General features: G+C 41.9%; 1 protein-coding gene and 1 non-coding gene across 2 annotated transcripts; both read right to left on the bottom strand.

Moving 5' to 3' along the window:
* Positions 1-401: 401 nt before the first annotated feature.
* eef2 (eukaryotic translation elongation factor 2) lies at positions 402-10,280 on the bottom strand. The gene is made up of 15 exons (XM_033046690.1): positions 10,133-10,280; positions 8,760-8,974; positions 8,198-8,379; positions 7,514-7,725; positions 6,212-6,390; positions 5,486-5,591; positions 5,120-5,233; positions 4,741-4,879; positions 4,159-4,354; positions 3,673-3,931; positions 3,492-3,599; positions 3,051-3,404; positions 2,635-2,817; positions 2,188-2,320; positions 402-1,836 (listed from the first exon to the last, which is right to left on the bottom strand). The coding sequence occupies exons 1-15, from the start codon at positions 10,133-10,135 to the stop codon at positions 1,643-1,645; spliced, it is 2,577 nt and encodes an 858-aa protein (XP_032902581.1). The 5' UTR covers positions 10,136-10,280; the 3' UTR covers positions 402-1,642.
* Positions 5,371-5,437, bottom strand: LOC116989771. Its single transcript, XR_004416320.1, has one exon. It is a non-coding gene; the product is annotated as a small nucleolar RNA SNORD37 (small nucleolar RNA).
* Positions 10,281-11,479: the final 1,199 nt, after the last annotated feature.

The following is an 11,479-nucleotide window of genomic DNA, read 5'->3' on the forward strand; positions in this document are numbered from 1 at the left end:
ATAAGTAAACCAGAGCAAACAGGGAATAATCTCCTTGGAATGTCATAAAAGAATGCTTGTGTAATGATGTTGATAACACTGAGGGCTGAAGAGTGGACTCCATTCTGAAAGGCAAGAAGTTGGAAACAGCTGAATTTGCTTTGTCTAGTTTATATCTATGTTGTGAATTATCTAAATTAAGATTTGATTGGAATCGCACTGGTAATCCTCTTGCACTCCATCCACAAATGTTCTACATTCACACCCAGTAACAACATGTAATTTGAGAGTTTGAATGATTGCACACTCGTTAGAGACTGGGATCCGGATAGGAGCCCACCTGGTTAATTGCAAAAACCCAGCCTACTGACTTCAATACAAGTAAATCTTACTGAAAGAAAAATTAAGACTTTCCATAAATATAAATGCCATAAATGTTTTAATTTTCTTTAGAACTTCCATTTATATAATTTCTCATCTCCACATAGGTCAAAAGGATTTAGCCAATGAAACACTAATTTAGGAAACATGGTAGCCAATTTATACACAGCAAGTTCCCACTAACAGTGATAGACAATTCATTGAAGTAAAAGTCCCCCAATTTCCACAGCGTCACTCATTAATGCCTTGTCCAACAGTGCAGCAACCCTTGAATCACTTATGATTTGTTGTTAGGCACTTGAACTCATCTGGTTTAAAGATTGAACGTAGACAGTATTGCCAACTAAAAGAAAATCTATTGCCCTGGAGTTGAAAGCACCCCATTAAAATTAAACTCAAATTTCATACTTGGAAACTCGAGAATAACGCAAGCTTAAAGTGAAAAGAAAATTGCAACACATGCTGAGAACAGTAAAAGCAGGACTAGTAAACTAATCCAAAATATTAAACGTAGGGGTGAGTTTTGAGGAAGGAAACAAAACAGAAATGAACAGCAGTAGAATAAGTGTTACATCAAAATAAATTGTATAGATATTAGCAGCACATTTAAATGGTTCACAAGCTAAATGGGAAAACTAGATAGAACAGCTGGACAATGTAGATATGAAAGTTGGTCAAAGCTGACTATTAAGTAGGCCACTGAAATTATATCAAAGTTTATTGTTTACATACCACCAATACAATGTATTGCATCTTTATCTTCCACAATGTTAATGACAGTCAAACTCACTTCCATGGTGCTACAAACACTAGCCTCCAGCCTGTAAACTGATGAGAATGACCTTCAATTTTGTGTAGTCCACTGCTGTATAAACTTGCTGTGCATACCATACACACTGGCATAGTGTTTCGTGTTCAAAATGTAGACTGAATTGGAACACTCCAACTGAAAGCACTGAGTTTAATATTCCAAGCACTGAATAAATATCAGACCAGGCAACAAGCTGTTACCGTCTGAAAAGAAGAGTAATAAACAAGTATATAGCTAGCATGGCACAAGATGATTTTTGACACAGCAATGCAATGAAGAACCCAAATACGAGGTAAACATTCTTTTAATTTATACCATTATGATGTCCATTTTTTTTGTTTAAAGTGAATCTCATTGCAAGAGTACAATACAATACCATATCTAATCTGGCAATGTTAACTTCACTAATTAGTTCAAAAAGCCACCCAATGGCGTGTGTTGGTCAGATTTTCAATGATGTGTAGTTGAAATTTACAATTTATCCAAGAAGTTGTCCAGAGCTGGGATGCCTTCTTTCAAACCTTTGCGCTTACGTGTTTCAGCCACAACCTGGAATGGGCGGGTGGTGGCATCAAATGGATCACCAGGTAGGACTTGCCAGTGGTCAAAGACACATTGTGGAAATGCCTGCCCCCCTGTGTTGGATCTCAGGTCAGCGGTGAAACCTGTGCAGGAAACAAGCACAAGTTAATTTGTTTTAGAAACTCAGCATTCAAAATTTTATGCATCGTTAAAGCAGAAACCAGTACCGCCATACTCAGTTTAATTTCTTTTATCAGATCTAGTGCAGCATATTATACAATTATCCATTCGTCATTATTAGCAAACAGCTCCCAAAAATTGAGCAAACCTCAACAAGTGACACAGAAGGGGCCCAGAGGACAGTGATGCAGCTAGGAACAATGACAAATGACCATGGAAAAAGAAAAATGTTCAAGTAGATCACAAAATGTGAGGCTCCCACAGGCATCCCATTATCGATTTTACAATGCCTTCAGGTCGACAAAAAAACTTACCAAATGATTCATTTACAGGAAGGTAGGCCTTAACAATAAACATGGGTGTGCCAGCAACATGGGATTCTTCAAACACGTGACCACGTTTCCTGTTCAGTACACCATAGATACCACCGACCACCTGCTCAGGACACTGCAAAGAAAGGAATCAATACTTAGAATTTCACTATACTGTACAATAAATATTGAAAATACAAATGGAGATAATCTCAACAGCTAGACGAGGAACATGCAGTTTTCATGTAGGATGAGGGAGATGATGATATCAGTCTAGATGATATTAACAAATTTAACACTGTAATAGGCATAATTTCCTATTGAGTATCAAGCCCACCGTTGCAATTCCCAGGGAATCATGAATATTAAAAAAGTGATCTCCAAGTCACAATGATCTCCAATTGCACCGCACTTGATTCATCATCCTCAACACAAGATTGTCAAACCTACCTGAATCTCAACCAGATAGACAGGCTCCATGAGTCTTGGCTGGGCAGTCAGTACACAGGCATACAGACACCTCCTGGCAGTGGGGATGATCTGACCACCACCACGGTGGATAGCATCAGCATGTAGGGTCACATCGTGAATGTCAAATCGTACTCCTCGCATGTTTTCATCACAAAGTGCACCCTAAGAATGGAAAACGTTACTTTAGCTTGCTTGCACAAACCAAAAGCACAACTAGTTAAATAGGGTTAGAACTCATACCCTTACATTTTGTTAAAACCCATGAAGTTCAAAACATGCCATTCACATAACTCCCACCATTCATTTCCCCCCTCATCCCAAAGAAGAGCAAAGTTCTGCTTGCCCAATGTAAAGAAATTTACAACTTTGCACATACAAGTCTGAAATAAGCTCACCTCTTTGGTTGCCCACTGAAATCCAGCAACAACGCTGTCCTTTATTTCATTTAGATACTGGACTCCCTTAGTCACATCAACCAGCATATTTGGACCAGTGCCATCAGGTCCAAAACACCAGATCTTACGAGCCTCGGTGACATCCCATTCAAATTTCTCAACAAGATACCTGGCTCGCTGTTTGAGCTCTTGGCGGGAAGCGACATCACCCTTATCTATGTCTTCTGGTAGGCCCTCAGATAATGGCCGTGCCTTCATATACAGTCGATTGTGCTTGTTGGGAGACTTTGATAAACACGTCACGTGGGACTCCTCAGTAACTGTCTCACGGTAAGAAACAACGGGATCAGATTTCTATTGGAAAATGAAAGTATATTTTACAGGGAGGCCAGAATAAGCAAATCAGGATCACCTGCTACAACTTTAACCCACAAGTCTTACCTTAATGGGAATGCAAGCATGGTCTTCTTCAAGATCTTTTAGGCAGATTTCTAAATGAAGTTCACCAGCGCCAGCAATGATGTGTTCACCAGATTCTTCAATGATACACTGAAGAGACAGGGAAAGGCTTAGTATATTGAGATTATTTCTGAACAAAAACTAAATCATGCAAAGGACCTACCTGCACCATTGGATCAGACTTGGCAAGACGTTTCAAACCTTCAACCAATTTGGGCAGATCAGCTGGGTTCTTGGCTTCAACAGCAACACGCACAACAGGACTGACGCTGAATTTCATCACTCTCAAGTTGTGAGCTTGGTCGTAAGTGGTAATGGTACCAGTCTTCACTAGGTATTGATCAACACCAACAAGCCCAACAATGTTTCCACAAGGCACATCCTCAATAGGTTCCACATAACGACCCATCATCAGTATGGTTCTTTCAGAAATATGAAATAAAATTATTATACACTGGAATAGCTACATTTCCAGACTCAAATGTGTCTGTTACCCTAGTTAAACCCAACCTCTTACAGCAAGTTTTAAAGAGTCTTATCTAATGATAGGTTGCCTTTAACATCGGCAATTAATATAAGCCAGCTTTAGAAGCAAAAAAATAGTGAACCGTACAGTTTCATCACAAACAGGAGACCTGAAATCACCAACCTTTGGATTGGCTTCAAGTAAAGGTCTTCCTTCTTGCCTGGAGTGTAGTTAGGTCCCATGATTCTGACCTTCAGACCAGTAGAGACAACACCAGAGAAGACACGACCAAAGGCATAGAATCTACCCTTGTCAGTTGTGGGCACCATCTTGGAGATGTACATCATCAGGGGGGCCTTTGCATCACAGTTCTTGATACCTTCAAAGAGAAAGTTCAATTCCTCCATCATCTAAACAATCAAAAATGCCAACTTCAAACTTTCCTCCTTGACACCCACTGCAGAGAGCTTTTATAATATAGAACTGAATGATGACACCAGGTTATCTTTTACATACAAATTCACAGGTAACCCCCCCCCCCCCCCCCCAAGATAGATACCCAATAGACTAGGCTTCAACTCCTGGAAACCCATGGTCCTGGTGTAATTTGGATTCTTAGCATAGAGTTTCAGAATTGGACAGCACACCACTTAAAATATTAATTAGTTCCCATATGACCATAAAACCACACTCACAGGCAATTTACATATGACCACTTGGTAATGGACAACGCCGGGACAGCTTTGGCAACTATATTTGTCTTACCCATGGCAGCCTCATCATCAGGAGGTCCCTCATACAGAAGGTCGCAACGATATCTCTGTGCAGTGACAGGTGATGGAAGGTGAATGGTGATCATCTGCAGGAGAGCCTCTCCTGCGGGCAACCAGCGACGCATCACAGCCTGCACAAGATAACACTTTAAAATCCAGCAGGCAATAAACATGTTCCAATTTTTAAGAAGATGAAACCGATTTCATCACTAAACTAAATCCAAGCACCCAAAGATAGGAAGACACCGCCCAAAGTTAATAACTTTTGCTATGGGCACAAATTATAAGATCACACTAAAATTGAAACTAAATAAGAGTGCCATAAACTTCAGTCTGCCATCAAAAATCCCTTCACAGGAAGAGCTACTTGCCTTTAATAGAGGTTTCCCCTCTTTGGTCTTATCTTCATTGTCCAGCTTAATGTCAAGCTTCTGAATCAATTTTTCAGTTTCTTCCTTCTTGAAATTCATAATTGCATCGAAGACCTAGAAGAAAACACCCATTGTTACTTGAAATTGGTATTATGCTCTTAAAAAGAACCAGCGCAGTGTCAGCTTCAATACTTATAGATTCAATCTGCTTTATTGTGTTGGCTACAAAACTTCTGAAGAATAAAATTGAGCTTCAGACATTTGTTATCATCACTGAACAGTCAGGTCAAAGTGAAGAAAAAGCAAGTCATCACACACAGCTCAATGCAAGCTTCGTTTGTCCAATGCTCTGGTTTCCAATCTTACCTTGAAGATGGGATCCAAGATAAGCTGACAGAATGTTCTGGGCAACTTCTTGCCATCAGCATTGTTAGCAGATTTGCTAAATTTACCAGCAGCTGGATCAAAATATCTGGAATATAAAGAAAATGCAATCTGTAGTACAGCCCATCCAGAACAGATGCCCATACAGCTTTCAGAAATAATTCCCCTACCAAAGGAATGCATTCAGTTTTAAAAACCAATAAGTGTTTTTTTCCTTTAGTTTTATTGAGCTGACCAGATAACAGCCATAGCATTGAAGTCTCTCTAATGAATGACCTTGGCTAAAAGGTGGAAATGGAAAACAGAAACTGCGGCATCTCAGCCAAGGCTTTACATAGGTTTCTGTGAGACAAACAACCAAAAAAAATCCGGATGTAAAATGCAGACAAGAACCCAAAATGAACAGAGACAGCATCGGAAATACGAATAAGCGTGGCCCTTATGTATTATGAAATGTGTCTGTTTGTATGTATATCTACGTTACGAGTTGAATGTTTGATGAAATGTTGGAACCTGTATCGAGCTGTACTGAGAACAAATTCCACCAGCCTGGCTGTGTGGTCATTAAAAAAAAAAATACAATACAATCTAAAGTATTCAACTGGATAAGTAAGCAACAGGACCCTTCAGTTCCAACATCATGACACCATCAAGACACTAAGCTTTGCACTGTGCTTTTAACATTCAATAATAATTGCACAAGCTCACCTGTCACCCCACAGTTTTTTCATCATGTCTTCTACTTTCCTGGCATACTCATCTGGAGAGAGGACAGCCTCACCCTTGGCAGAAAATTTGACAACATACATTTCTGCAAACTGCTTTAGGGTGAAGGCCCATCCATGAAGACCAGAACCAAAACCAACTGTTCCACAAATTGGTTCCACCTAGAAAATATGGGATATGTCAGAATAATTTAGTGACAAATGAGGCACTGATAGGACAGTTATCATGTTGATGACAAAGTCATCAAAGGGCAAGAGAACATTGGTATGAAGAAGTTTTTTAAATGGATTTGAGAAGACAGATTTTATTTTTAACCAGAGTGGAACGCTGCCATAGACCAGAGACAATCATTGTGATAAATAGATATTTAGCTAACACTGAAATAGGCATGGGGTAGAAAGATATTGACCCAGTGCATGACAAATGTGATTAGTGCAGATGGGAAAAGATTACATGGACGTGCGCTGGAAGAATTGCAATACAAATTGCAGTGGTAGAATGTACTTGCCTATCACAAGTCAGATGATGAGAATGGTACTATGGTGTAGGAACTATGTACAACTCTGCAAAACTACAACAGGCACAAAAAAGTGCCAACTCCCAACCCAGAGCAATGCTACAATTTATTTTGCCCCCAGCTAGGAAGGAGAATGTAGACAAGACTACAATATTCAGCAGCTAAGCTCTTCAAAATTTTACATTTGTAGAACAAACAGCGAGAACAGGAGTGGAAGATTGATGTGAAAGGTTCAAACCAGCTCAATTGACTATCCATTACATAATAGCTTTTGTAAGAAAAATTCAGGGTAGAGCACCTACGCTGCTTTTCTGCAGAATACAGGAATACAAAATGTCCCCTGAACACCAATAATGGCAGTAGCAAGCTCACAGATGAAGCAATTGATATAGATACGATAGGGGAGTTTCAGAGGCTTTTGGAGAGACTTATTAATATGCAGGGATTAGAGGGACATGGATAAGAGATGGCCCTGCCATCATGGTTGGCACAAAGGTTGTAGGCCTGTTCTGGTATTGTACTCTTCGATAGATTTATTGGACAACAAGGGAATGATTAGGTAAAAACTACAATGAATTGGATGCTTTAAAGAGGAATGGATTAAAGGCCATCACATGTTAGCTGTTAATTATAGTCCTTTTATCCCATTTATGCATGCAGAACTGGAATAGTGCATGATTACATTTGTCTTTTATGAATGGCGATAACCACGAGGCAGTCATTATAGATGAGTAAAAATCTCACAATACCATCTAAATTACTCTTACCATGATGTTACCCATGGGACCACTCTCATCTTCACCATAGGTGGAGATGATGACATTGACATTTTCCACAATGCGCTGGAAGGTCTGGTAAAGCTCCTCAGGGATAAGCTGTAGCTCCAGCAAGGCACGGTCCATTTTGTTCATCATCAGCACAGGCCTGATACGTTCAGCGATTGCTTGACGGAGCACAGTTTCAGTCTGAACACAAACCCCTGGGGAACAAGAAGCAATGGCAACTTAATCACAGGCTTAAATTCTTACCCGCTGAAGGTTGGCTTTGAAATCAGCTACACTATCGCAAGTTTGAAATTATTCCATTGCAATTAACACTAAAGGATGAGTGCACCTACATTTCAAATTCAATTGTGGATTTCAGCTACCAGAGAATCATCAGAAGTCACGGTCATATTGCATCCCATGCTCACAGAAGATAAATGCTCAAACATAACCATAAACATACTTGAGAAAGAAGGGTTTCGGCCCAAAACGTTGCCTATTTCCTTCGCTCCATAGATGCTGCCTCACCCGCTGAGTTTCTCCAGCATTTTTGTCTATCTTTGATTTTCCAGCATCTGCAGTTCCTTCTTAAACATACTTGACAAGCTTACTTTTTACTTATTTCTTGTCTGAATGCCTCAACCCCACAGATGTTCAAAGTAACAAAATGTCACATGCAGCACTTACCAGAAACACAGTCCACCACAACCAAAGCACCATCAGTTACACGCAGAGCAGCCGTCACTTCAGAGGAGAAGTCAACATGTCCAGGAGAGTCAATCAGGTTGATAAGAAAGCCACTGCCATCCTTGCTCTGCTTAATGAAAGCCAAATCTTGTTCTTTGAGCTCGTAAAATAGGGAGATAGCACTGAACAAGACAAAATCACAATTGTTAGATTCTCTATTAACACAGCAATGTTGTCATCTATTTTGCAAAATGACAGCAGCAATTATGCAGCAAAATGGAGACAAAGAGGCCTGTGGCTTGATCCCCATCTGAATCAATTTTGATGATTACTACAAATTCTTTGTGGAGTAGAATTGGCAAGTGCACTGCCACAAGGATAAAACAGGAGAACAATGTTCCCCCAGAGATTGCAAGGTCATGACCTGATGATCCAGCTTCCAGGATCTGACGCACAAAAAACTGGAAAGGGGAATGCAACTGAAAAAGGGCTTCAGCTTCAGTTTTTGGTCATAAACTACGAGTTTAAGAAAAAACAAATAACCAAAATCCAAATTACTTACGTGGACTTAATGGTGATGCATCTTTCTTGTTCATCCTTGCGCGTGTCCGTGAATCTGGTTTCACCAGCACGCGAGGAGGCAATGATTCCAGCCTTTGATACCAGGGAGTCGGTGAGGGTAGACTTGCCATGATCAACGTGTGCAATCACAGACATGTTACGGATGTTGGACTTTTTGTCCATGATCGCACGGATCTGGTCTACTGTGAAGTTCACCTGAAGGATGAGAAAATAAACACTCAGAATTGTACTAGCTGCATTCCCAAAGACAGAGACCAAAATACAAATTCCGGCAAGATTATCAACCCTTCAGCAGATTGTGTCTAACCATACTCTAAGGATGGTTAGACACAATCCAAATCAGATTCCTAAACCCTTATTCATTTTCCCAATACGTCGTCCAATCGGAAATTTGCAATGGCTCTCGCGTACATTGTGTTTTATCCACAATCGGAATCAGAATTGCTGAAAGTTCATATTATAAAAAACATCAAACACAATATTCTGAGAGCCTCTCCGAAACAATCAATACAGGTCCATGGCAAAACGCACTATAATTTGTCCTTTTTGTGTTTTATCCACAATCGGAATCAGAATTGCTCAGACTTCACATCTTAAAAAGGTCAAACACAATATTCTGCGAGCCTCTCTGATAATAAACATTACAGGTTCATGGTAAAACGCACCATAATTGATCTTTAGGATTAAATCCGGGACTGCCGGTCAATATATATTTCACACGCGATCGACTGCAGGTTTACATAACCCGGCCCGGTTACTGGCATTAGATGCTGCAATCAATCCTACGAGCGGAAGGGAGGGAGGGTGACTCAGACTATAAGCAAAGTCAAAGTGGGTGTCGCAGCCGGAACCCGTGGGCAGCCTGAAGCATCAGGCGGCCGCAGTGCGGGGAGGGCGGGGAAACGCCGGTCGTTCCCCCCCCCCCACGTGTCACAAGGGAACAAACACTGCGAGATTTGCGCCGACTGCGGCACGGGGGCGCGCTCCACGTGGCGAGCGGCGCCGTTACCGACACCGAGCGCGCTCCCGCGACCCCCCCCCCCCACACAACCTGCGGCTGCGTCAGAGGAAGAGGCCTCCCAGTGACGCACGACCGCACCCACCGGCCCCGCTCCGCTCCTCCAGCCGGCACCGCAGCCGCAGCCGGCGACAACACGGAACGGGAAAGCGGGCCGGCGGCGCAGGGTAGGCCGCCAGCCCCGTCCTGGCGCCCATTGTCCCGCGCCGGTGGCCCGTGTCGGCGGGCGGGCGGACGTGGCAACCGCAAGTGCATCGACCGTCAATATCCCGGTGGAAAGACTGAAGGTGACGAGGCGAGTTCATCCCAAGTCTGGACGGCCGACATCAACTCACCATCTTGCCGGATGGAGGTGGATTGTTTCGCGCTGAGACTCCGGCTTCTATCCGCCTCGCAGGACGGGCGGATGAAGAAAGGACTTCTGACAGCAACTTCCGGCTTTTTACCAGCCGCAGCTGCGTCACGTGATCCGCCCTCAGCGCTGAACTCCCGGACATATCGCCAACTAGCGCCGGGGAGGGCATGCTGCGCCCCACCGACAACGGAACAATAACATTCTTACTGAAGATAGACACAAAATTCTGTATTAACTCAGCGGGACAGGCAGCATCTCTGGAGAATGTTGTGTCTATCTTCGGTTTAAACCAGCATTTGCAGTTCCTTCCTACACACAATGACATTCTTACTTGCCGCATCATAATAGGCCCTTGTATCACAATACACCTAGATAATATATAATAAATACATTAATAACTCCCAATATGACTCCAATACCAGGGCATTTAAACCCTCTAAGTTTAAAATGTTAAAAAATATTGAAAATTAGAAAAGATAGGGAGTTAGATGTGGCCCTTGTGGCTAAAGGGATCAGGGGGTATGGAGAGAAGGCAGGTACAGGATACTGATTTGGATGATCAGCCATGATCATATTGAATGGCGGTGCAGGCTCAAGGGCCGAATGGCCTACTCCTGCACCTATTTTCTATGTTTCTATAGGACATCTTAAATTAAACTTGAAAGACTTTTATTCACGACTTACGATTCATAAGAACATGTAAAAATAGAACAGCCTCTTTTACCATTCAATATGATGAATATCTGCATTGGTCCTAACTCCGCTTCTACGCAGTTCCCCACTTTTCCAATTTAAAAAAAAATGATCTACCCCCTCTTTAAATATGGCCAATAATTTTCAAAGCTAAGGCATGGTGGCACAATAGCATAGCTAGTAGAGCTGTGCCTCACGGTAACAGCGACCCAGGTTTGATCCTGACCGGGTGGTGTCTATTGCGGAGTCTGCACACTTCAGTTTCTTTCCATATACCAAATTGGCCCTTGTAAATTGCCTCTGGTCTCAATGGGTGGTAAAATTTAGAGGAAGTTGATAGGAGTACGAGGAGAAGAGTGCATGGAGAATAAAGAGAGATTAGAGTAAGATGAGTACAAGGGGTTGCTTGGAAATCCAGCATGGAGAGTGGGCCGACAGGGCCTATTTCCTTGCTATGTGACTCTGTCCCTCTGGAACTGAAAGTTTCCGTGATTCCCCACCCTCTGCAAGAAGAAATTCCTATGCACAGTTTAAATAACCACTTTTTATCTTGTAACTATTCAGTGTTTGGGAACTAACAATTCTTTCTTTCAGTGATAATCAAAACAAAGATGTAGAAATGTTTAACAGGTGA

The sequence above is a fragment of the Amblyraja radiata genome, chromosome 29, assembly GCF_010909765.2.
Source record: "Amblyraja radiata isolate CabotCenter1 chromosome 29, sAmbRad1.1.pri, whole genome shotgun sequence".
Lineage (NCBI taxonomy): Eukaryota > Metazoa > Chordata > Chondrichthyes > Rajiformes > Rajidae > Amblyraja > Amblyraja radiata.